Genomic DNA, 27,981 nt, shown 5'->3' with positions numbered 1-27,981 from the left:
TCTGTCATCTAAGCTTTGTCATTAAAACTGTGTAGTCATCAGTGGACCTTCATTCTTCTCCTTCAGCCAGGCCCCCATGTCTTACAAGGAAAGCATCAACCCGCATAGCAGAGGTCACAGAGTCAAAGAAGCCAGACAAAATGGCAGTTTACATGTCCAAGCATGTACGATGCCTCATCACGCCAATTCTCTGTCTCATCATGTCAACTAAACAAAACAAGGTGCCCTAGTGACATTGCTGCATTCGTTAGAAGCACAGAAAATATGTTGGTTTGTCAGTTAACATGATAGCCATTCCACTACCGGTGCATCATGTATTAAGATTGTCAATTACAATCAGTCTTTTACTTTATTCTGGGCAAATCAGGCACTTCCCTAAGGGCTTCTCAGAAGAGGGCTAAAGGCTTGACTCTCGGAGCTTTACATTTCAACACTGATCCTGTGAAGATACTTGTGTTATTGACCTGTGTCAGATTGAAAAAATGAAAATCTGTCATTCTGCATAACGTAAACCTGAAATCATGACAATGTCATGTTTTTTTTTATTACAGCGAAACATTTTACAGAGGTGCCAAGTGAATATGTCGGACTAGCACACCTATTCAGATCAATAATGCATTTAATTCCATGTACAGAAGAATGCATAAGATACAACATAGAATATGTAGACAATGCAATAACTGTGGAATATTAGTGCATACTACAAAGAATGCTGCGTAAATTACCCAGATAGAATAGAATAGAATAGAATTAGAAGGAGTGAGTTCTCGATGTTTTGGAGGAGTACCCCAGAGACCTCTAAAACATCAATGTTAATGAAGGTCTCTCCTGAAGAATGGTAAGGGGGGAATCTGTTAGGGAGCCCACTTCCCTGGGATTGCAGTGGCCATAGTTTCTCCCTCTCCCCCTAATTTATAGAGGCTACCGCTCCTTTAAGAGACCATCTTGGGCAGCCTGGCATGAGACTCAGGCAGGAAAATCTTCTCCCAGTACCACTTCCAATACTTTTTCCTAGCTTCCATATAAAAGAAGCAGATCTGCAGCTCAGTATCTTTCGGCTGGATCACAGCTCGGCGAGTTCTCTCCCTTGTCATGGCACATGTATGTGGTTTATTACCATTGTTTTTAAGGGGGAACTGGTATTTTATTCAGCTTATGGTGGTTTTGCTTGAGTCTTAGTGGCTGAGCAGTTTGGTTAAGTTAATATTTAGGGTTGATATGGATTTGGTACTTAAAGGGAAAGTAATCCCATCCATAAAACATTTTCATTTCCGATATGTCCTGGAAATGTAACACTCCCATTGGTTGTGCTCTCAACCAAACTGTCAAACCATCCAATGGCTGGTGTCATAACTGATCACATGTGGGGCATCATGGCAGTTGTAGATTAAGCAGAGGCAAAGATGGCAGCTTCCTTGGCTGAAAATGATAGGAGGGTTTACTTACACTTTAATAAGTATTACAGTTAAACCAATAAAAGTGCCGCAAACAAAAATTTGCAAAAATAAATTGGTGTGTTATGTCTTTTGCTATTTACTGTGAGTTTATTGTGTTTATTTGTGTAAATGCCATCTGCAATCCCATTGGTGCTCCCCGAAAATGTTGATGTCAGAGACCTCACCCCCTCTACTTCTATGCTGTGTCTGTGTAATTTACTTTGCTTTCTTTGTACTATGCATTGGTTTTCCATTGTACTTGCATTGTCTATATACTGTACTCTGTAGTGTATTCTCTACATCTCTCTCTATGTGTTTAGATCTTTGCCTATATGAATAAATGCATTACAGGCATACCCCACTTTTAAGTACACAATGGGGTTTATTTACTAAAGCTGGAAAGTGCAAAATCAAGCTCACTTCTGCTTAGAAACCAATGAGCTTCCAGGTTTTATTACCAAAGCTTAATTGAACAAGCTGGGGATAGAAGTTCATTGGTTTCTATGCAGCAGTGAGCCTTTCCAGCTTTAGTAAATAAACCACATTGAATACTTAAAAGTGGGGTATGCCTGTATTTATCTGATAAGGTGTGCTAGGCCTAAATAATCACTTGGTATTTAATCTTGGAAGGGACTGGGATACACTCCTCTTTAAATGCTTAGCACCTGATTATCTTTATATTCTGGTCTTATACAATATTTTTAGGTGTGCAGGTGACAACTCTATTTATAGCATTTTACAGTGGGACTCTGGCTAAAATTGTCTATTTTTTTTTTTTTTTACTTTTCAAGAGAGTAGGGGAGAATGAGCATCTATGCTAGGCTTTTAATTCTGTCTGTGCCCTGTTGGGGAGATTTCATTACACTTCCTGTAAGGTCACCAAGACAGGAAATAAACTCATTCAATACAAAAATAAACACAATTGTGGCTCAAGATAAACTTTATTGTGCATCTTTTAGTGATTTGAGAAAGGGACATGAATACATACCTAGAATGTCATAATATAAAGTAGCAAAATAATTAAAAAAAAAAAAAATAAAGCTTTTAGTAGTGAAACTGCACCTTGAGCTCCAGCCCAGTAACTTTAGCCTGAAATGGTGTTATCAGTCGCCTCACCCCAGTGATCACTCAGACTTTACATTGTACTTTCGTAGCAGGTCACAAATTGGAAGGCTGCAGCAGGTCCTGGTGATGTGTGTGTGTGTGTGATAGTGCAGGACCGATAGAAGTGAAAGTTGTTTCCGACATACCTACCAACATACCTAAAGTAAAGTGATTGAAAGAAACAGATCCATGATCGAACAATTGTATAGGTGGACCCTGTTCTGGTCCTAGGCTACTACAGCTCTGATATCGAAGGAAGTGCTCGTCAGTTGGTAAATTATTTTTAAACAATTAACAGTTAAGAACATCAAATACATCCAACACGTTTCAGGGAAAAAAGTAGTCAGTGTTAATAAAATCTCAACAAAATGCACTAGAAGATCTGTGTTAAAGTGTAAGTTCACCTTTTCAGAAAAAAATGAAAAGTTAACTAACACCGTACACCCTCCCCACCCTCCGTCCCTGCTGTACTTCACCTACATCACCTCTGTGGGTGATGAGCTGTCAGTGTCCACACAGCCGGTGTAGCGGTCCAGGGATCTGAAATCCCCACTCTTCTTTCCCTTCTTTCTGCAAGACCTGCAGGACACATCACAGGGACTCAGCACCAGAATGGAGAATTGCTCTGATCCATCCCGGACGTGCTGCAGAAAGAAGGAAGAGAAGAGTGGGGATTTCAAATCCCTGGACCACTACACCAGCTACGTAGGCACTGACAGCTCATCACTCACGAATGTAAGCACAGTAGGGACCGCGGGAGTGGGGAGGGTGTAGGGTGTTAGTTCACCTTTTTATCCTTTCCTGAAAAGGTGAATTAACCCTTTAAAATGTTACTAAACCCAGGACCCTGCATTTACTGTATCTGATCTCCCACAGTACACAGAAAATGGAAATGCAATTACTTTAGTAAATATAAACTGCTAAATACCTTTTCTCATCAGCAGTTAGAGCAGTCATGTGACTTCTTTTAGTGTCCAGCCGAGCACTGGTTAAAGCTTGTGGGAGGAGTTTGCATTCTCCCCTGATTGTTCTATGAGGCTGCAAGACCCCTGACCATCTGTCTTGACAGTGCTGATTGGCCCTGTGCTGATCAGAGACACTCTACCAAGAAAAAAAAACTCTCTAGCAATACACACCAAACTGGGCATGTTGTGTCAGCAGATAAATTGGGGACTATGGAAGAAGAGGAGGATCAGAGAAGACAGGATCAAACAGCCTTTTTACACAATGCAGAGGTTTAACCCCTTAGGTCACACGGTGAGTATAACAAGCATGCTTTACTGCATATACAGACTGATTTTACTGTTGTTGGTTTAGTAACAGTTTAAGGCTTGATGAAGATTAAAGTCTCCAGTTAACATTAAAAGGCAACTGGCTGCCCCCCCCCCCCAAAAAAATGCTTTGGCTGTATTTGAAGCTCCTAACCATTAAAGGATACGTTCACTTTTTAAAAAATAACTAAATAAATACAATTTTTTTTTGCAGGTAAAAAAATATGCATTTATTATTTTTTTTTGCCAGGGACCTGTAAAGTATTGCACCCATGATCAGCAGACTGTGTGGGCATCTACCTCCTGTACCGCCACAAAGGCTGTTGGAACTTGTAGTTCTCCCATTCACAGAATGCTGTGAATGAATGACGCAGCAGGGCGAGTCCTGCACAGCCAAATTTGTTTTAGTTTGTGACAGCTAGTGGGGGGGAGAAGTTCCCCCGCTAACTGTCCAAATAGGGACTGGGGGGGGGGGCTGTGGGGCTTGCGGGGGCTGGTGCATTTGTAAGATGTTACACCCTGAATTTGGGTGTAACATGTGACATGCTACAAAAGGTGAATTTATCCTTTAAGTGCTTCAAAAAATCCTTCAAATGAGATTAATTTTTTCCCAGTTCTCCTCAGTACATATCCAAGCATCTCAGTCCAGGAAAAAAGGCTTTCCCTGAACAATCCCTGACGAAAGAGGGAACCGTTCTTCTGGAGAAAAAAGCAGATACAGACATTGTCAGGGGGAGTGCTGTGACGTTTGAGAAGGGGTTATAATTAAATGTGTTACTTTACATTACTGAATATGAAAAAATATCTCCTTTACTATACCATACCTATAAGACTATAGCTTTTTTGTAATTCCAGGTAACAGTTCAGCTTTAGCCTTTCCCGTCTTTTATGTTTCCTTTGCCCTTTCCTTATATCCAGTAAAGCTGAATCAAGTCCTTGCATACAAGGGACATAGGGTTATGACTGAAAGCATTGTGGCTTTTTTTAGATTAATCCCAGGCAAGTCTCTAAACCATACCTAAAATACTTCTTTGTGCATACGTGATTGCTCACAATTGTCGAATTAATGTAGGTGTCACCCTGTAGTTATCATGTGACTCAAATGAGAAAATGCATCCTTATGCAAACTCCTGGGAATGTGAATATCATCAAATTCTTCATTGTCATAGATAATTGCAGTTGAATGAAAAACAATGATGCAGAACTGTCTAATTTACAGTGACCTTCTAGTAAAATCATACAATATTTTTCATTCACTCCTAAGAAAAGTACTTCCCAAGAACAGATGGTACTCTTTTGTCTGAACCCTAGCAAAAAAGTGTTGCCCAAGGCCGCCAATCAGGAGGTTGTTTGATTTCACCTTAAATTACTAGAAATAAAGTGATTGGCTGCTGTGAATACTCTCTGTATTTTTATACAAGTGTTTTAAAATTAACAGCTTGCACCTGGAGTTCTAATGAACAATGAATCTAATTCAAATAAACCAAGGCATGCAATTGTCTGAAATGCAAACATTCCAAAACTTACACCATAGGAAGGAACTCTGATTTAGTTTGTTTTAAAGCTGAACTCCTGGCACAAAAACTTTCTATTAATTATGTTTCTCAATGGCCACCAATGATATAAATCCACTTTGTGTGAAACCCAGATGTTGCTATACAAAAGTAACAGTGACATCATCACTGTGATATAGATAGATGTTGTGCGAGCTACCAATGAAGAGTGTCCAAAGAATGTTTTAAACGTAAGAGAACCAATCCACAGCCACTAAGCATATTCACACACCCATAATCTGTGTATAAAATATTCAAAATAAAACAAATGTTGGAGCAACTTGAATTTCCAAACAAAGAATATAAATGGTAAAAAATATATAAATGTTATATAAATGTTATATAAATAAAACTTGTTGTCAAGCAAGTCCACAGTGAGAAAAAAAAAAAAATATATATATATATATATATATATATATATATATATATATATATATATATATACAGAAAGTTCACAGTGAAAATATATATATATATATATATATATAATATAAGCAAACACGTGCCTAGTAAAAGAAATATAAAAATATTGAAGTGAACATCAAAATATCAAAAATTCTTAATTTCAGCAAGTCCACAGTGAAAACATATATATAATATAATGTCCCATAAAGTGACTCTATGATGATGATCCAAATAATATTAACCGTGACTTCACACACATGCTTCCCCCCATGTGACTGTGCTCACCTCCAAATGTGTGACCGCACAATTAAGTTTGGTCCACAACAGCAGCTGAACCACCTCTGGGCTCTAAGTAGCAGGATTTGCAGGCTCCCTCAGGTGTAATCCAAAGATGGTATCCCCAATTTAAAATACAAAAGAGGTCAGATAGTGCATTATCGTTTAAATATAGATGTTTATTATAGGTAAACATCAGGGTACTCACACATTATGGGTGCTTGCAGCACACCAGGCTATAGAAAACATACAATGTTAAAATACTCTCCAAATGGTTTGCAGGCTTGTGTGAATCAGCAGCTAGCTTAAAAGACACCTGAAGGACTCTCATGAGAAACAAAATTCCCTGGTCTGATGAATCAGAGATTGAACTCTTTGGCCTAAATGGCAAGTGTCATGTCTGAAGGAAACCAGGCACCACTCATCACCTGGCTAATACCACCCCTACAGTGAAGAATGGTGGTGGCTGTATCATGCTGTGGGGCTGTTTTTCAGTGCCAGGAACTCGGAGACTAGTCAGGATTGAGGGAAAGATGAGTGCAGCAATGTACAGAGACATCCTTAATGAAAACCTGCTCCAGAACGCATTGGACCTCAGACTGGGGTATTGTTTGTAGAATTGTGAGGAAAATAATTAATTTAATCCATTTTGGAATAAGGCTGTACCATAACAAAATGTGGAAAAGTTCAGAGAGTAGAACTGTGGGAGGAAACCAGCATGTCCGTCCATTACAGGCTTCCTGCACAAAGCTACAGGAGGGTGCAGATACAAGACCAGTCATCCTGCACAAGGAGAAAAAGCAGTAGTGACCGGTCTTTACTATAGGAAACTCTTACACAAAGGCAAAGTTCCAGACTGAATAACTGCACAGATCTGGAAGAAATAGACAAAGCACACCATGATTCAAGTAAGAATAAACATGACTATTGTACTTTAGGCAATATTTGCTTATCCAGAGTTCAACTTTACAGTTAAAGTGCCATTTTTTAAAATCTTACTATTAATACAGTAAAATAAGAATTATTTTCCCACAAGAAATGTTAGAAGGTTAACTAGTTACAAGACTCACAGCTTAAGATGCAAACATTTAGAAAATACTATATAAAAGGATCATCTGCCTAAAACGGACAAATAGATGGATATTGAAGTGTTCGATCACTCAGTGGCTGTCTGGATATTCTAATGGTGAGTTCTAAGCTCTTCCGTCCACTATACCACTTAAAGTTTTTTTCATTTTGGGTAGCATAAGGGAAAATTATGACCCTTTTGAAGTGTTTTTTGCCATCTTTGTCCTCATTAGGTAGATTTCCCTTCACTTTCTGTCCCATAGCTAAAACAGGAAGTGAGAAAAAATCCCTCCAAAGTGAGGTAACCCCTGTTAGTGCCTCTATTGAAAGATTTCCCCTCTATTCCTGTCCTTGTGACAACCCAAAATTTGGAATTTTCTTTAATTTTTCATTCTCTGTGATAATGGTAAACAGAACTAATAGAGAGGGTAAATCTCCCTAAAAGAGGGCACAGACAGCTGTCAAACCTGACACTGTATCCAAAACCCTGAAAAAAATGTAGTTATACTTTAAGGCTTGTACCCTCCGCTGATGAAGGTGTAGTCTTGTTTTTTCTGTTGTGTTTTTCTCCATTCCCAACCTCCAACACAACTACTATGGTTGAACCCTTTGCCACAGGAAAATATAATAAATGTTAAAGCTGCAATTTAAAAAAAAAAAAATTCATAGCAAGGTTTGTGGACATCTGAATTTACAGATTTCTGAAATGTTAGGTCAGGCTGCAAAATGAATGCCTCCATCATTGTAGGCATAGGTAGATCTGAGATTGAAGCACCACATTACACGTTTATAGTCCAGCTACAAGCTTATTCTAATGTAAAAGCAAATGGAAGACCATACTGTATAGGAAAGTCAGCACATTTTATGGGGCCAAACCTTGCTCCCATCATCAGGGCTTCCCCAAAAGGGGAGTACTGTTTTCCCTAATGAAGCCCTGGCGAAGAGGGGTGAAATTTGCCCCCTGATGCATTGAAATGATCTTGTATACTGACATTAAACTCAGAGCGCGGTCTGTCAATCTCAGTTCTTTATATTCATATCCAACCAAGGCAACTGTGAGGATCAGTATGTTCAAAGTTGAAATCGGTGTGGCTGTGCAGGGCTCTGCATCATTCATTCATTTTCAATAATGAATGAATAAACTACAGGTTCCATCTGCCACCTCAGGAGGCTGACATGTAGTTCTCAATAGAACACAATAGAACACAAGTGTAATGATCACTGCACTCGTAGTCCTTTGACACTTCAACCATCTCTAAAGCTGAAGGTAATTTTGTTACATTAAAGCAGAACTAAATTCCCATTGAAAAAAAATGCGAGCAGGCAGGCTTTTATTGCAAAAGAGACATACACTGGGGGTTATTTACGAAAGGCAAATCCACTTTGCACTGCAAGTGCACTTGAAAGTGCATTCACTCTAAATCTGAGGGGTAGATCTCAGATGAGGGGAAGCTCTGCTGATTTTATCATCCAATCATGTGCAAGCTAAAATGCTGTTTTTTTATTTTCCTTGCATGTCCCCCTCGGATCTACAGAGACTTTACTTCCAAGTGCACTTGCAGTGCAAAGTGGATTTTCCTTTAGTAAATATCCCCCGCTGTCTCTCCTGCAATAAAATGCCCTATCTGCCTGCTCACAATCTACTGCGCATGTGCAGCTCAGCTTACAGTGCCCGGCCACTCTCTGAGTTCCGGCATGGTGGCCTCCTGTGTATGTGCAGCTAAGCTTACAGTGCCCAGCCAGTTTTCGAGTTCCGGGATGATGGCCTCCTGCGCATGTGCAGGAGTAACGTCATCTCCCACTGGCCAATGAAGATGCCCAAAGACCGACCCTCAGAACAAGATGCCGGCACAGGATTGTTGGACAGATAAAAATGGAGATTCTCAAAAACACACCAAAGGGAGTGGAAAAATGGACTTTGTAGGCACCAATCATAAGTTTAAAAGTAAGTATTTTATTATACAAAAAATACAAAGAACCAAAAACACAGACATGTTAAAACAATGCAATAAATTACAGAGCAATGGCTGGTCCTCTCTCAAACATAGGTCATAGCCTACAGAGGGATATCCCTTATTAACAGGGGGAGACATGGCCCTCTGTTCAGCATAACAGTCATCAAACTACTATAGCTCTACATGTTTCGCAATTAAATGCTTCTTCAGGAGCCCGTTTGAGTCACCTGTAATGGGAAAAGAAAGGGAGAAGACAAACAACAAAATAATGCAAATTGTTAATATTCACTTAAGACCTTGTTAGCAACACGTCTCAGTAAGTATCCGTGAGCACCATGAGGAAGCCAACCAGTGGACCTAGCAGCCAACAAGCATAAGGTAAGATAAGATAAAAATGGAGGTTTTAGTTCTTTCCCCAGCTCTCTAACAGAAGAGTCTGTAGGAGCCTGGCACTGCACCCACAATCCACTGATCACGGGGGCGGGGGGCAATGCTTTGCAGGTTCCTTTGCAAAAAAAAAATAATAAATGCATTTTTTTTCTCAGTATGTGCAATTTTTTGGACTTTAAATGTTGCATTTGTACACATCAGACCAAAAAGTGGGACAAATGAGGAGAAATGAGGATAAAGAGTTCAAAAGAAGTGACAGTTTCTCTAAATGAGGGACAGTTAGGAGCTATACACTTACATGTTGCAATGCTGACACTGTAATTGTCCCTAGCTTTCCAGACTTTGTTTTTTTCCCCACTCTTTTCATTTGCACACTACACCCATGGCAGACTCTCCTGTCAATGGTAAGCAGGATGTTTTGGGAAACCCTATCCCGGTGTCTGCTGGTAGTAGTCACATAATTAGCTGCCTTCTGATGTCTGGGCTGGTGGGCAGCGTGTGAAAGACAAACATGCAGCACACGTCTGTGAGCAGCCAAGTGAAGTGTGTCATTGCTGACTGACTTAACAGGTCCTTTCATTTCATGACTGATTCCCCCAACACCCTGAGCGACAACAGAAGCATATTGCCTCATTATCAGGTCAACTCCCTGTTTCATAATAATGAAATACTTACAGGCCTTTCAAAACGACCATTATCATTCATTTTTTTAGAAGAATGGTCATACATTCCCATAGGCACACTCCTAAGCCTTGTGGACGGTCTTCCCAGAAGAGTTGAAGCTGTTATAGCTGCAAAGGGTGGGCAAAAGCAATATTGAACCCTATGGACTAAGACATTAAAGTTCATGTGCGTGTAAAGGTGAGCACCTCAATACTTTTGGTAATATAGTCTATGTTAGCTATGATACCCATAAAGAGCAGAATTCAAAATAAAAATGGTAACTTTCTTACATTCAAAGTTTGCTTTGACTAAGTAGGAAAAAGCAACAGGTTCATTGTATTGCTAGTCCCTAGCTGCTTCTAGCTTTCCTAAGATAAAAAAAGTAGTGCAATCTGTAAGCTCAAAGTCAATCTATTTAGAACTTACACAGGGCTGAGGGCCCTTTCCTTGCCCCTCATTTGACAGTGCAGGGTACCTAAGCAGCAAACGACTAATGCGGTGTACACACGATCGGGCATTGATCGGACATTCCGACAACAAAATCCATCGGATTTTTTCTGACGGATTTTGGGCCAAACTTGTCTTGCATACACACGGTCGCACAAAGTTGTCGGAAAATCCAATCGTTCTGAACACGGTGACGTAAAACACGTACGTTGTGACTATAAATGGGGCGGTGCCAATAACATTCGTCTTTTAATTTATTCTGAGCATGCGTGGCACTTTGTGCGTCGGATTTGTGTACACACAATCGGAATTTAAGCGATCGGGTTTTGTTGTTGGAAAATTTTATATCCTGCTCTCAAACTTTGTGTGTCGGAAATTCCGACCTAAAAAGTCCGATGGAGCCCACACATAATCAGAATTTCCGACAACACAATCCGATGGCACTTTTTCCATCGGAAAATCCGACCGTGTGTACAGGGCATAAGGCTGGATTCACACCTATGCATTTTTAGTGCTTTTTGCATTTTGCAAATTTGCACTACAGAACGTGTTCCATAGGAAACCATGTTAAATGGACTGTAGTGCAAATCTGCAAAATGCAAAAAGCACTAAAAATACATAGGTGTGAATCCAGCCTAAGAGTTATTGCTTTCCCAAAGGAGAAGGCTGTGTTCACTGCTGCTAACAGCAACCTTACTAAAATTACTAGTAAACAAAATGCCTACTATAAAATGTTCAAAATCTTCTTAAGCTGGCAAGTATGTTTACTAAAAAAACAAGAAACGGGGGTGCGCATGTCCACGCACCAGTGGCTAATAAGAGACTCAACCTTTGTTGGTTATGCAGTATATCATGGAAAGGAAGAAGAAGCAAATGAGTGTATGTGTATACTTACAGGATGGAAAGTATATTGATTCTGTAGGAGGGCAGAAGATAGAAAAATACCCTAATGATGCTAATCAGCTAGTCTTTTTAAGCCTATGCCTATGATATAGAGCTATACAGTAAATAATTTATATTTATAGGGAGGCCTCCTCAGACAATTTGACTGGCCAATTCACGTGGTATGGTGTCATGCATCCAAGCCACTTGTTGGTCTCAGTCAAAAAAAGGGGTCTCATATCTTCATTGTACCTACTAGGCAATTTGACCAGCCAATTACCGTGGAATGGTGACTTGCATCCAAGCCACTCATTGGTCTCAGTCAAAAAGAGCTCTCATGACTACATAAAAAACAGTTTGTTCACCATCCCAATAGACCATGTCACCAGTGTGACACCCCAAGGTATGAAAAAATAGGTGCAAAAAATACCTTATCTCTACATGTTTCGCTCACTAAATGAGCTTCGTCAGGAGACTGACCAAAAAACAAAACACCAAAATCAAAATAATGGGACTAACAAATATATTAGGTCCATGGTGATGAAAGGAAAAGGGCAACCAATTGTTTGGTCACCCTGTATTTATACCATTATGAGCAAAATGGCCGACATGCGTCCACGTGTAGTGATGTCATGACGTGCGTAGCGTCACCGTGCAGTTATGTCATCACGCAATCATTGTTTTTTATTAGCCACATTGCCATCTATAAGACTATCTAAAAAGTGTTTAGGCAATATTTGTCCTAAATATTAAGTAAAGCTCGATTGCTCCTCACTCCATCTTGTGGATGAAGGACAAAGTAACCCTGATGATGGAGCCAAGGAACCAAACAGCCTGATATTCTCCAGGCCTGGAAATATTGATTAATTTAACCCTATATACACTTCAATCAGATATTCTATTACATTTCTGTGGCAAGTTAGAGTAATATATATCACTGAGGACCCTCATGTTCTGAGAGGATTCCCCCTGTGTATCTATCTCTCTTGCTCATATGTACAAGTCAGGTGTAATAGATCTATTTAATGGTGCCTCCTCTCAACACTCAGCTTGCTCAAAATTCTTCCCTTATTTGGATGCTGGAAATCAGACTAGTTGTCCTAAAGTTATATCAACACACAAAAGATGAGCAGGTGAAACCCTCATATAGATCATGAGGAGCCCTCAATCCCAAATGGAAAATCTATTTGGCCTCTCTTTTATGGAGGATCTTGTTTAGATCCTCCTTCCTTGGGACCAGGCTTCTCTGCTGGGCTACCCAAGAGTTTGCTGGCTTCTTCTGAGTGTGACTCAAAGTCTATTTCCTTCTCAAGGAAGTTAGCCATACAGTAGCTATAAATTGGACCCAGGCTTGGTTACTACTATGCACAGATTCTTCAAAAATTACTACTAACAAAATGCCTACTATAATGTTCAAAATTCTCTTAAGCTGGCAAGTAATTTTACTAAAAAGGCAAGAAATGGAGGTGCACATGCCCACTCACTAGTGGCCAATAAGAGAGAATCAACCATTGTTGGTTATGAAGTATATCATGGAGAGGAAGAAGAAGCAAATGAGTGTATGTGTATACTTATATGATGACAGCAACCTTACTACTGTCTTTTTCAGATGACAAATAAGGGCTTATGTTGACAGTCTTCTGTTCACATAAGAGCCTTCAAGTCAGTGCAGTGCAAAGTAGGCTAATGCTGCATAGGCGATCAAGTGCAGGTCAAATACACCTGTCAATGAACTGTGAATAATAGCAGATGTGCCTCAAACTGATGTCAAATGCAAACAGAATTTGCCCATTGACATAAATCCAAAGCCTGTCTACACAGGTCCTAATGGGACTCTTACTTGAAAAAATGATATAACTCCTAGGATGTATAAAGTAGGCTTTATTTCTTAAAGTGACAGAGTCTCTTTAATGGCAAACTATAAAAATTTAGCCTTTGTTCACACCTGTGAGATTTGTTATGCAATTTGACAGTTCAAAATTGCATGACAAGTTGCACCCCATTGCCGGCAATGGAACCGTTCAAATTGGTGCGACTCAAGTTGCAGCAACTTTGAAAAAGGTTTCTGCACTACTGTTTTGCAATTTCATTGCAACTTGCAATAACTTCTGTTAAATTAAGCAAGCTGCAATGAAAGGGCACATTAAAATTGCACTGATCAGGCAGCTTTGAAATCATTCTAAATTAGGGATTAGGGTCAGTTTAATTGTAGAGTTTTGTAACATTTTCACAATTTCATACTTTCACACTTTTGGTTTTTAATGAGAAAGCACAGCAGAATTCATCCTTTAAAATGTAAAAATGTATAGAAAGTAAAAATTCCTATGCAGGCGCCTGAATGGAGGAGAGAATGTGCTCTGCCTCTCTGACACATTCAACACTTAGCTACTGAGCTACTGAGTTCTGTAAACAACTTGCTGTCTTTAGCACATAATTATAGCCTTAAAAATATGTTGAAATGATCCAAAAGCTCCTGCTCCATTTGTAGGTGGGTTGTGGAGACAAAAATTGACACAGTTAGGTACTGTAATAAACTTGTATTGAAGCAATTCAGATACAGTTCACAAAAGCAACCGGTGTAAAGACCGCCCAACCAGATGCACTCACAGTTGCAGCAGTGTGAATAGAGCGGGTTCCAGCCAGAATGACAGCATCTGTAAAGAGGGGCAGAATGTGGCCTGGCCATTTCATGCCCAATTGGGAAGATGTCCAGAAGGATGAGACCCTTCACTTTCCGTCCACATCAGGAAACTTTCCCCATCACTAGTACTGTCCCAAACAGACAGGGTACCTTTCCCTGCACTACCCACTCGCATTAAAAGCCCACCAATCCCAGTAGCCAAGGCCTTAAATAGGCTCTGCCTGACCCAAGATGGCTGCCAGAGTCACATGGGGCAACAGCATCCAACCAGATAGCTTCCCCAGTGACCCAAGAAACCATAGAGGAACCAGGTTCCTCCTGACTTCCACTCCAACTGCAGGACCACTGTAGTTGAGGGCCACTTGCAGTGAAGGAAATAAACTGTACCTGCCTACACATTCATATGCAACGTTTCATATTATATTTATAGCCCTTTGTGGGTCTTATGGCTGTGAAGCTTAAATGATCATTATTTTAAGATATTGGAAGATATGAATATATGAAATATTAGCTTTATATGTAACATTACTAAACACAAAAGGCAGGTGAAAGATAAAAGAATGTCTTAAAGCCATAGGAAGCTGTATCCTTCTTGTTCAATACATTCATACAGTTCAGTGCAGTTAAACGGTAATATTTATAGAGAATCAATGTACTTGTGTGTAATGTGCAAGACAGAGTAGAGTAAATATCTCCATGTTTATCTTAGAAGAGGAAGTCTGCTTTGATGGTATATACACCCATACGGTGGTTGAAAGCTTGTACCCATTGTTTGCTGTAGACTTTTATGAACATCCGGCACTTCTCCTGGCTTAACCACGGAGCCCATGGTTTAACATACAGCTGTGCTGTAATGAATCTGAATTTGTGAATACTGATTAATGAATAAAAAGAGAATTAGTAAAATAATATAGGGCTCTGTTTAGTTTCCAGAAGTAAAAGCAGATTTCTACCTTGGTAATGTTCCTGTTTAAGAAAATATATACTTTCAGTATATAATGGCCTTAGTCAGCATTACTATTCAGAAGTTCCTATTTCTTAGCCTTTGGCTTCAGAAGCTAAATACAATACTAAATTCTTGTTTCCTCTGTGTGGATACTAACCCATCCAGTTTAGTGACTGTTTTGCTTACAGAAAGAAGCCGGCGAGATACAAATTTGCACAACAATTAAAACCTTACCTAAAAAGGTAATGTCACCCCAAAAAACTGCCCACGGTAATCCTGTGTAATAGAAGGGGTATTATTCCTCCCTCTCCAGCAGCCACTGTCTCAGACTCCCACTTTTACTCCATTTAAGTGTTGCAGCCTCTTTCGGACTCTAAAATACTTGATCCAGGAGTGCTGTCTTGTAGTGACATAGGGGTCAGTAGATGGGTTTAGAGATTGTGGTGGGGGAACCAGGCATACAATACACCATGAAGTGTCAAATGCTGAATAGTTTGACAGAGAAAACAGAACAAAGAAAAGGTAGGATACACAGACTATTAAATAGGAAAGCAAAAACTCTTCTATGACAGGGAACAGCTTTGGGAAGTTATACTGGGTGTCACTTAGCATTTGATTTACTAAAACTGAAGAGTGCAAAATCTGGTACAGCTCTGCATGTAAACCAATCAGCTCCAGTTTTTTTTTTTTGTCAAAGCTTATTTGAACAAGTTGAAGTTAGAAGCATGTACGGAGGATGTGGTTGGGCAGGCAGGCAGGCAGGGGAGAGCTGTATGGAATGGAATGGGGAGATGTGTAAAGCTCCGGGCTGTGTAAGTCTCATTCACACTCAGCACAGCCGGTGATAGGGGGCTTTCCTGTTTGCACACCCCCCCCCCCCCCAAAGAGAAAACATTTTTAGCACCAGCCACCTCTGTGCCCTACTACTGATGAAGAAATTAGATGTGCATTGCCTCATGTGTTAAAAAAGTGCTTTCCCTCTGAGGTTGACTATTGACAATGAACAGTGTCTACAAACCATCACTTTCTTTAATGTTCATTGTATGTTTTGCTGCTGACTTCATACAGGTACCTAAGATTGTAAAATTAACTTTTTTCTTTATTTCTAGGGAGACATCAAACAATGATCAGTTTCACCAACCAGAAAGTCCTGGGCATTGCCATACTGCTGCTACACTACACACCTTGTCAACAAAGTCAAAACAATGAGGACTCTCTGTCTTTCAGATTTACCCAGAGCATATATTATGCAACAGTTCATGAAAATTCTGCTCCTAAAACCTATATAGTGAGCCAGGAAAAGATGGGTGTGTACCTGAAAGACCCTCAATGGACAGTAAAGTATCAAATTGTGTCTGGTGACCCTACTGGGCTCTTTAAAACTGAGGAACTAGTCATTGGAGATTTCTGCTTTTTAAGAATTCGAATACGAAGTGGAAATACAGCTCTTTTAAATAGAGAGGTAAAAGATAATTACCAACTACTCATCCATGCTTCTGGGAAATCCTTGGATTTTGAAGCACAGACTAAAGTTGTCATCCAAGTTTTGGACATAAATGATTTAAGACCTCTCTTTTCAACCACATCCTATAAATTTACTGTAAGCGAAGATGCTCCTCTTAAATCTGTCCTTGGCAAAATCAGTGCTACAGATGCTGACCAGGGCCAGAATGCTATGTTCTACTATACCTTCAACACCAAATCCTCATTGTTCTGTATCCATCCAACAAGTGGCATTGTGATGTTGATCAGTCACCTTAACGCAACCCAGAAATCTGTGCACAATCTTGAAATTTTAGCAGTCGACCGCATGAGAAAAATTTCAGAGGGTAATGGATTTGGAAACATGGCTTCTTTGGAAATCTTAGTGAAACCAACTCCAAAAAAGCCTCCTTTTATCTCCTCAGTAACAACAGCCATGGCAGATTCATCAGAAAGACTTCTTTATGCCACTGTAGTTATGGACTTGGAAGACCCGTTGTGCAGCATTGACTCTGTGGAGATTGTAAATGGTGATCCAAATGGTTATTTTAAGGTTTTAAGATCTTACTTGGGCAAAAATGAATTCACGGTGGTGTCTACTGCACAGATTAACTGGATGGAACACTCCCAGGGTTTCAATCTAAGTCTTCGGGCTAAAGACAAAAACAATCCTCCGATTTATTCCACTCCTAAAAGTATTTACATTCCTCCATGGAGGTATGCTATGGCAAGATTTGAACAAGATGTTTATAAAGTACAAATTAGTGAATGTGCCCCTCCCGGTAGTCACATTGGCATTGTCAAAATGATTCCCTCAGTTCCCTCAGGGGGATATTACTTAAAAACGTATTCTGACAAGTTCAAACTTATCACTAAAACTGGCTTGATTATGACCAAGAAATATATGGATGTAAAAGATCAGTCACAGTACCATCTTGAAGTAACAGCACTTGACGGTCAGGTCTCTACCACTGTTATTGTTGACCTCATAGATTGCAATAATCACTCCCCAGTGTTCCCTCTGTCTAAATATGAAGGAGCCTTCAATGAGAATATCCCTGTTGGAACAACCATTTTGCAAGTACATGCCACGGATGCTGACCAGGGAGATAATGGTAATGTTACCTATAAATTAGTTGGTCACGAAAACTCACCTTTTATCATTGACCATTTTACAGGGGTAATTACTAACAGAAGAGTTCTTGACTATGAACTAAATCAGAGATTATATAATCTAAAAGTTTGGGCAACAGATCTGGGTACACCTTTTCGAAGACAATCTGAAACATACATAGCTCTTACACTCAACAATTTGAATGATAACATCCCTATTTTTGAAAAAATCAACTGCAACATAAGCATTCCAAATGACATAACTATTGGTGAGAAAGTGGCTGAACTCTCAGCAGTGGATATTGATGAGCTCCAGACTATACGGTATGAGATTATTTCTGGTAATGAGTTACAAAAATTCAGGTTAGACCCTATTTCAGGAGATATTACAGTTAGAAGTGATTTCTATGGTATGGTATCTTCTTCACCTTCCGTCTACTCCTTGCTTGTTACTGCTAGTGATGGAGAAAATAAAGCTGAGCCCACTGTAGTCAACATTAATCTATTAAACAAAGGTTCACCAAAATCAGTATATTGTGCGGAGACAGGGGTACTAAACAAAATAACAGAAAACATGATCAATTCCTTCAAGTTACAATCTCAGATTCAACACTATGAGGAAGAAACATCTTTCAACACCCATCCAATAAATATTCATGCACCTCAATTTGATGATAACTTTCCCGTATCAATTGATGTGGCTGAGGACATTGCTGTGAACTCTTCCATTTCCCAATTGATCGCCAATGACCTGGATACTGGTTTCAATGGCAAGCTAGTGTATGCAATATCTTCAGGAAGCGATGATGGCTGCTTTAAAATCAATATGGAGACTGGGGAGTTGACTGTCTCTTCACCTTTAGACCATGAAACCGTAAGTTCCTATATCCTTAATATAACTGTGTATGACCTTGGAATACCTCAGAAGTCCTCTTGGAAAATCTTAGCAGTTAATATTTTGGATGTAAATGACAATGAACCAAAGTTCCCACCTTCAGGATACTGTATGTCACTACGAGAAGATGCTAAGATAGGTAGTGTTGTCCTCAAAGTGAAAGCAGATGACATTGACAAGGAAGACAATGGCAGGGTAAGGTATTCACTCCTAACTCCATCAGATGCATTTACAATTGATAGTGTCACAGGTGACTTAACAGTCAAGAGCATGTTGGACAGAGAGATGTTGTCAAAATATAAACTTAAAATAGAGGCCAGAGATCAACCCAAAAAAGGCAGGCAACTTTTCTCCTTCACCGATGTTGCCATCACCCTGGGAGACATCAATGACAATGCACCATACTGCCGACCAATAAAAGCTAATGTAAAAATTGCGGAGGACATTCCTGTAGGAACTGTTGTATATTTTGTGGATGCCCAGGATTCTGACACAGGCCCAAATGGAGAAGTCTTCTATTCTTTGGTTAACGACGAAAAAGGAACATTCCGTATTGACAAATTAACAGGGGCTCTGATACTTGAGAAAGAAATTGACTTTGAGACCAAGTCATTCTACAATCTGACCATAAGAGCATCGGATACTGGCAGTCCGTTCCCACATTCTTCTGTGTGCCATGTGGAGGTGGTAGTTCTAGATGTCAATGAAAACCTCTATCCACCTTTATTTAAATCTTTTGTTTTTCATGGAGCAGTACCAGAAAACGCACCAACTGGAACTCTAGTGCTCTCTATAACAGCTCAGGACCAGGACAAAGGAAAGGATGGTGAAATACGCTATTCTATTAAGGATGGAACAGACCTTTCAATTTTCAGCATAAATGAAGAGACAGGTGGGTTATATTATTTGTTTGCTACAACTCAGTTCTTATCAACAGATTAGTCTGATACTGTTCCCTATCCAGTAATCTTAGTAGCAAACTTCAGGAGTTTCAGGGATTGCATCTGCACCAGACTTGAGCCTGCGTAAAGTTGTAGTAGTTGTAAACTGAAAACCTTCTACACAACTTCTAGGAAATGATGAGTAATGCCGTGTACACACAGCCGGACTTTTTTCGACCAAACTTGTCTGACGGAACAAAGCCGTCGGACAAATTTGACCGTGTGCGGGCTTCATCAGACCTGCAGCGGACCTTTTCTGTTGAAAATGTGACGGACTTTAGATTTAGAACAAGTTTCAAATCTTTCCAACAGACTTGAGTCCGGTCGAAAAATCGGTTCGCCTGTATGCTAGTCCGACTGACGAAAACCGACGCTAGGGCAGCTATTGGCTACTGGCTATGAACTTCCTTATTCTAGTCTGGTTGTACGTCATCACGGTCGAATCCGTTGGACTTTGGTGTGATAGTGTGTAGACAAGCCCGATTCGATGGAAGTCCGTCGAAAAGTCAGTCGAAAGTCCGTCGAAAAGTTTGACGTGATTCAGTCCGTCGAAAGTCCGGTCGTGTGTACACATCATTAGATTTAATACAGGTACTTCCAAAAATCAAGAAAATCCAAATGTAGACAACCTGTACATACAGTATATAATGTATACAGACTTAAGGTATCCTTTAAACCAATGTATATTGAAAACCAAAACTTTTTGTCAGTCTTTTTATAGAGTAGGAAATATTTTTTTTATATTTTTTTGCTGTATGTGTTTATGGGGTTGATTTACTAAAGGCAAATCCAGTTTGCACTACAAGTGTACTGCAAGTGCACTTGGAAGTGCACTTGGAAGTGCAGTTGCTGTAGATCTGAGGGGAAGATCAAAATTAAGGGAAGCTCTGCTGATTTATATCATCCAATCAGGTACAAGCAAAAATGCTGTTTTTTATTTTTCTTGCATGTCCTCCTCAGATATACAGGGACTGCACTTCCTACAGGATTTGCCTTCACTTCCTATCCCAAGACGCAACCAGAAATGAGAGGAGATTTCCCATTTTCACCCTATTAGATTATAAGCTCTTATGAGCAGGGCCCTTCTAACCCGTTTGTGTTTTAATGTATTGTAACTGTTCTGTCTCCCTTTAGATTGTAAAGTGCTGAGCAAACTGTTGGCACTATATAAATTGTGTATAATAGTAATAATTTTCAAAGTAGGCAAAATCTTCTCTTAGGCAGTTGTCGTCTGATCAAGTGTCCCTTTTGGAAAATTTTCCCTGTACCAACTCTAAATGCTGGGCTATTTCTCACTTTCAAAGCTGATAACAATGGTCATCAGGACAAAAAAGGGAGTAAATGCTCCTAGTGGGGACACAGGTAGCACTAAAACTCTTTTAGAATCCTGTCAGTAGGTTCTTGCATAATATTTTCTATTATCTAGAGATTACTTTAAATAGAGATGACAAAATGAGTTCCACCCTCTATTTTAAAATATTGAAAAGCTCCTGTAATACCTTACAAATCCTTAATTTAATTATTGTGATTGTCTTTTTCTTCTACCTGTGGAAAATATAAAGTGCTGTACAGTATAAAATGTACAATCAGGTTGTGATTAATCATCGTTAATTATTCTTGGCAATCATTTTTCTTTTCTCAGGATCAATTCGGACAGAGGCTCCTCTAGATCGTGAATCTGTTCCACGTTACTGGTTGACAATCTGTGCTACAGACTTAGGCTCTGTTCCATTGTCCTCCATTGCTGAAGTCTACATTGAAGTTACAGATGTCAATGATAACATCCCTCAGTTCTCTAAAGTGGTGTTCTATGCTTCAGTGCTTGAAAACTCTCTATCAAATGTTTCAGTACTTCATCTGGATGCAACGGATGCTGACTCCATTTCTGCTGACAAGCTGTCCTTCCAGTTCTTAAGTGGTAACAGTCAAGGACTGTTCATGTTGAACCCAAGCACAGGTAAGATAATAAAAAATGCCCCACACTGTTTTTTGTTCTTAGGTGTTATTCCACAGTAGTTTTTCCATCTATTAGTAAACTGCATGTAAACCCAAAATATAATTTCTAGTATGTTTGGTATGATGTCTCATTGCATTTAGTTTTCTTAAACAGATATTTTTTGTGAATCTGTTGCAAAATATCTTTCCTGGAGATCCTTCCAGAAACTGCAATTAGCAGCAGTGTTGTTAGTCTGATGTGCACACTCCTTAATTTTGCATTTGGCAGCCTATCAGGTTTGTTCATGTTTTCTGCAGACCTGAAAGGCAGCCCACCCTTAGCACCTATAACAGCTTCAACTCTTCTGGGAAGGCTGTGCACAAGGTTTAGGAGTGTGTTTATGGGAATGTTTGATCATTCTTCCAGAAGCGCATTTGTGAGGTCAGGCACTGATGCAGATGAGAAGGCCAGGCTCGCAGTCTCCACTCTAATTTATCCCAAAGGTGTTCTATTGGGTGGAGATCAGGACTCTGTGCAGGTCAGTCAAGTTCCTCCACCCCAAACTCGCTCATCCATGTCTATATGGACCTTGCTTTGTGCACTGCTGCGCAGTCATGTTGGAACAGGAAGGGGCCATCCGCAAACTGTTCCCACAAAGTTGGGAGCATGAAATTGTCCAAAATGTCTGGGTATGCTGACTCTTTAAGAGTTCCCCTCACTGGAACTAAGGGGCCAAGCCCAACCCCTGAAAAACAACCCCACACAATAATTCCCTTTGTGCACTGGTCCAACTCATTTGGTGGAGAGGGGATTATGATGTGGGGTTGTTTTTTAGGGGTTGGGCTTGGCACCTTAGTTCCAGTGAAGGAAGCTCTTAAGGCATCAGCATACCAAGAAAATCCCTCATAATGTCCATAATAATCAAAAAAGTCAATAAAATGTAAAGGGATCACCAAAAGAGTCCCTTACAGAGAGAACTAATTGCTAGGTGATTAATTCTCCAGCACCTACCAAAATCAGAAATATAATTATTAAGTTGGCTGACCCTTTCATAAGCTTGAATAACCGGTTCATCTTACCTCTTTTCTATATGGCAGAATAGATTTTGATAAAAATAGATTCTTCATGAGTCTTAAAAACTATACATCTCCCTCTCTAATCTCACTCCTCCACATAACCACTCCCCAACCTGCACACTGATCCCCACTCTGATCCTATGTGTACGGGGAAACAAGATTAGCAGAGTGACACTGCTTAAAATGTTTGTCTAACATGCTAACACTTTCACCCTAAATTACAGTTTGATCACTTGCAGCCTATCTTTTTTTCATGAGCGCATTATGACTGAACAAAAGCAGTCTTTAAAAATGCATTTGTGGCCTTGACGTTCCCAAGATACAGCTCTTTTCATTCTAGGAAACTGAATTTAAGGCTTGTGGGAACAGGTGCTGGTTTTACAGTCAGTGTCGTGTTTATAGCTTGCATAAAATAAATAGCTTGTATATGTATAATAAGGAGCTTTCACCAACGGATTTGAAAAGACGCTAAGAATTCTTTTATCATCATATGGAAAAATATTCCTTGTTTACAGGCAAAATGTTTGTCTACACTTTTTTTTCTGGTTGCTAATTTTGGGGTCAATTTAATTTTGATATATGTGTAACACCTCTCTGACACCCCAAAGGCAGGATAGCACCTCCTTAGACAGGGGCGAGCTAGGATTTCACCCCAGGGCTGAAATGGGGGGGCAGAGAAAGGATATTGGGTACCAGTCACTTTTGTATTTTTAAAGTTTTATTGCAGAACGGTTAAGGAGCTGAGGGTTAGGGGTCCCGGACATCATAGCAGATCACTTACAGACTCTCCAGATCCAGGTCAATGTTCAGCTTCACATTGTCAGAACTTTTAAGCTGACCCAGCAACACTATAAGCACGTTCCCGAATTTCAGTATGTCCTCCAAGTGAGTCACCAGACTCTTCTGAGAGACCAGCCTTCTTCCTGGCTCTCTCCAGCAAGGAGCCTCCCCTGGGTCTTCTCCTTGGTACAGCTTCCTCCAGACCAGGCAGCACAGCATCAGGACCACTTTAGCACACATTAGGCCCCAAACCAGGCCATTGGGCCTAATTGCAGAGCTCCATTCAGCAGCATCTCCCTAGAAGAATGAGCCTTCACACCTAATCCTCTCGTGGGGGACTCGTCTGTGATGCATTAGTCACTTTACTATTACAATCTCATTGATATCTGTCCACCTCCATGTTAACACTCTTTTGAGCAGGTATTCCGCCGTCGATAGGTGATGTAATCCTGCTTATTTTTCCCTATATTTAGGAATTGATATTGCTCCATAGAGCAAATCGTATGATTGAAATCACATAAATATTGATAGACAGAGGATATACTTAACCGCTCTTTTGAGTATGTGCCCATGGGCCCTGTATGTGCTACTTTTTTAATACAAATAACAATGTTGTTATTGCGGTGTTAAGTGGAAGTTGATCATTTATGTATTTTTGCTTTTGTTAAATATTTTGAGTCCAATAAACATATCATGTTTTATTAGCATACTGCCTGGGTCACTAAATACAGACTTTTTGGGAATCTTTCCTGCTCCCTTGTAGACCTTACACACCTTCGGTATGTTGACCCACTTGTGGAATGACAGATGCAATATTAGTCCTCTGGTGATTTCCCTTTAGGGGTGAGTCACCTGGCCTTCTTCAGCTCCCACTGGATTGGCTGAAGGAAATATTAATATTCATAACTTAGTTTTGTCTGTAAAAAATGCCATACTTTGACCAGTGATACCAGTGACAGCTACTTCCGACAGTGAGAAATCACAAGCCAACTTAAGCTTAAGGAAAACACAGGTAAAAAATGACCGTATTTTTCGCTCCATAAGACGCACCTAGCTTTTAGAGGGGGAAAACAAGAAAAAAAATATTCTGAACCAAATGGTGTACTAAAATATTTATCCATGAAATGTAGCCTTACCTGTGCCAAAGAAATTCAGCCTCACCAGTCCCATAAATGCAGCCTGACCTGACGTCATCACATCCGCCTGACTCCATTTGGCCGCACGGGCTGCTCTGTTGTCTGTCTGAGTGACAGGCCCAGCCGGGAGATCGCCGGGGGGGGGGGTCCTGGACAATATTCGCTCCATAAGATGCAAAGACATTTTCCCTCATATTTTTTGGGGAAAAAAGTGCGTCTTATGGAGCAAAAAATACGGTATACGATGAGCTAACTACAGCCTAGCTAGAAAACTAAATTGACATAATAGCCCCTGTTTAGGAAAAGCAAAGAGCTCTAGTACTAATGTCACTGAGCTTAACCACTTCAATACCGGGCACTTATACACCTTCCTGCCCAGACCAATTTTCAGCTTTCAGCGCTGTCACACTTTTTATGACAATTGCGCCGTCATGCTACACTGTACCCAAACTAAATTTTTATCATTTTGTTCCCACAAATAGAGCTTTCTTTTGGTGGTATTTGATCACCTCTGAGGTTTTTATTTTCTGCTAAACAAATAAAAAAAATAAAACTTTTAAAAAATCTGTTGTTTTTTTTTGTTTCAGTTAAAAAACTTTGTAAATAAGTAAGTTTTCTCCTTCACTGATGGGCACTGATAGGGCTGCACTGGTGGGCACTGATAAGGCGGCACTGATGGGCACCGATGAGGTGGCACCAATGAGGTGGCACTGATGAGGTGGCATTGATGGGCACTGGTGGTGGGCACTAATATGCGGTACTGATGGGGCACTGATAGGCAGCACTGATGGGCACTGATAGGTGGCACTGATATGCGGCACAGATGGGCAGTGATAGGCGGCACAGATGGGCACTGATAGGTGGCACAGATGGGCATGGATAGGCGGCACGGATGGGCACGGATGGGCACTAATAGGTGGCACGGATGGGCATGGATAGGCATTGATAGGTGGCACTGATGTACTGTAACGTATGGTAATGATGGATGCCAATCAGTGCCAAACAATAATGCCTGCCAACTGATTGGCATCCATTGTGGGCACTGATTGGCATCCATTGTGGGCACTGATTGGCATCCCTGGTGGTCTAGGGTGGCATACCTGGTGGTGACATCCCTGGTGGTCCTAGTGGTGTCCCTGGTTGTCCAGTGTGGGCATCCTCGGGGGGGGGCTGCGCTGAAAATTGATCAGCACAGATCCCCCCTGTCAGAGGAGCAGCCGATCGGTCCTCCTCTACTCGCGTCTGTCAGACGCGAGTGAGGAAAAGCCAATCACCGGCTCTTCCTGTTTACATCGTGGCCAGCCGTGATTGGACACAGCTGATCACGTGGTAAAGAGTCTGTATCCTGGGGGCGGCTTAATATCCTGAAGACGTCATATGATGTCTGGTCAGGATATTGAAACCACTTTGCCGCTGTCATTTTGCTATATGGCAGGCGGCAAGTGGTTAAAATAAGGTATGTAAAGCTGCCAAAGTATTTGTATTTCTGTACATCCACTTTTGAGATTTGTACAGTAATGCCACACAGAACATATTTTTTTTATTTTTTTTGCTGAAATTAGGTAATACTTACAGGTCTTGTCCCTCCTCAGCCAGTGACTAGGCATTGCAAGGAGAAGCAGCACACTAATAACATCATCTCTCTGTCACTCTGCTCTCTCCTCCATAATAACTTGTCCTTTGTTAGCACATGATTGCTGCAGCACAGCAGATTGGCTCTTTGTGATGCTTCTTCTCCCAGTCTGAGCTCTGCTTTACAGAAGATTGCAAGAGGCAGAGACTAGGTCAAATTCAGGTTCTTACACTGCCTGTAAAAAAAATTATGATGCAACACTGCATTAAATTGGGTCTTTGATACTGTCCTGGAGTACATATTTAGGCTCCATGCACACTAGCATTTTTTTAAGCTCCTAGAAACTGTTACTAGCATTTTTTTCACTTTAACACTTTTTTGGACTTTATTTCAATGTGCTGTCCATTTATAACACACTATTCATATTGAACATCGCTGTTCATTCACTTTTGGCACTATACACTTTTTCTTAAGCGTTATCCTACAGTATGTGTCCATGCACACTACATTAGGCTATTAGCGTTTTATCTTTGTGTGCTGTAAAAATGCTAATAAAATGCTAATGCTCCTAAATGCTCCTGCAACCTTCTAAAAGCTACTAAAACGCTACTACAAGCTAGCACAAAAATGCTATTAGCATTTTTCAGCCAGCGTTTTTTAGAGTTTAGTACTAGTGTGCATAGATCCTAAACGTAAGCTTTTTTTCTATTATTTTTTGTAAAGTACAATTCCTTGCTTAAGTTTTTATTGCTAAACACATCTCAACAAAATAATGATTGTCCTTTTTTTTCCGCCACTGTAAAAAAAGTTTTACTTCAAATGTTCCAGTTGGTAGGCTTTCTATAGTTTCCAAATAAACCACATATCTTCCGCCCTCCCTATTGCCCTTTTATAATAAAACATGACTCCTCTCACATTTGGCACTAAGCATGTACATAGTTGACAATTACAGTACTGCAGCACTGCATATTGAATTTTGTATCAGACTTCAGCATTTTTTGCGAGGTATTGAAGACTTATGCCTATGACAAACCATTTAGGAAACAAATTGTATACTGCACAGAAACAATATTTAGAGTTTTTCTTTAGACTTTGAGCTTATTTACATGTTGAAGCATTGTCACCCTATTGTAACATATGTAACTATAATTCTAAATTTACCAAGATGCCATCTATCCAATGGAAGAATGTTGGCTGTGAACTCTATATGATTACACGTCACACTCACAGCAAGCATTACTCAGAAAAGTTGAATTGCTTCACCAGAAAAGATAATCAAGTAAACGGAAATAAAAATGCATAGTTGACAATCCTCATTTTAACTCATGCTGGCCATACATGGCTGGGATTTCGGCAGATTCCTGCTGATTCAAGCCGTAGGTGGCCCTGTCGGCGCCACCAGCTCAACAAACGTGGAGTCTAAATTCAAAAGGGGCTGAGTGGCAAATTGTCAGCCAAACAGTAAATGCATCTATTCAGAAGCAGTCACTGTTTGGGTATCCACACAGCCATGGGTGCTGCACTGGCATAAATTTAATAGCCAGCAGCAGAGATTCTCTTACATTTTTGTCACTGAGCCCGAGGGATGTACAATAGAAATCTATGCGTATATGGCTAGCTTTGATTTGAAAGACTACCTTGCAGTTATGTATTCACTAAATATTTTTCAATAAATTCCCTGATTCTATTTTTATATTAGCTTCCTGTTATTCCATGCACAGTGAAAGGAATTCTGGTTCTGGATGACTATTCTTGGTTAATTCAGCAAGCCATCTGGACCCTCGGTACTGTGAGAGACCCTATGAATACACATCTTGCTTAAATACGTGAAACAAGTGAGATGTGTATTCATAGGGTCTCTCACGATACCGAGGGTCCAGGTGGCTTGCTGAATTAACCAAGAATGGTCGTCCAGAACCAGAATTCCTTTCACACAGCAGAATCCAGACTGGGGCAGGAAAAACTTGCATTTCATAAGTCATAAGTTAAGCTCTCTGTAGAGCAGTGGTCTC

The 27,981-nt window shown here is 40.2% G+C and overlaps 1 protein-coding gene across 1 annotated transcript in view; it reads left to right on the top strand.

The window, feature by feature from the left end:
- FAT2 (FAT atypical cadherin 2) overlaps nucleotides 1-27,981 on the top strand; it is a 176,366-nt gene that overhangs the window by 62,399 nt on the left and 85,986 nt on the right. The window contains exons 2-3 of the mRNA XM_073621123.1: nucleotides 16,147-19,419; nucleotides 21,111-21,425. Coding sequence (XP_073477224.1) covers nucleotides 16,161-19,419; nucleotides 21,111-21,425 — 3,574 coding nt within the window. The 5' untranslated portion in view covers nucleotides 16,147-16,160. The remainder of the gene's footprint in view (nucleotides 1-16,146; nucleotides 19,420-21,110; nucleotides 21,426-27,981) is intronic.

This window comes from Aquarana catesbeiana, linkage group LG03, assembly GCF_042186555.1.
Source record: "Aquarana catesbeiana isolate 2022-GZ linkage group LG03, ASM4218655v1, whole genome shotgun sequence".
Classification (NCBI taxonomy): domain Eukaryota; kingdom Metazoa; phylum Chordata; class Amphibia; order Anura; family Ranidae; genus Aquarana; species Aquarana catesbeiana.
The sequence above is the reverse complement of the archived record's forward strand: the minus strand, read 5'-3'. Positions and strand labels throughout refer to the sequence as shown.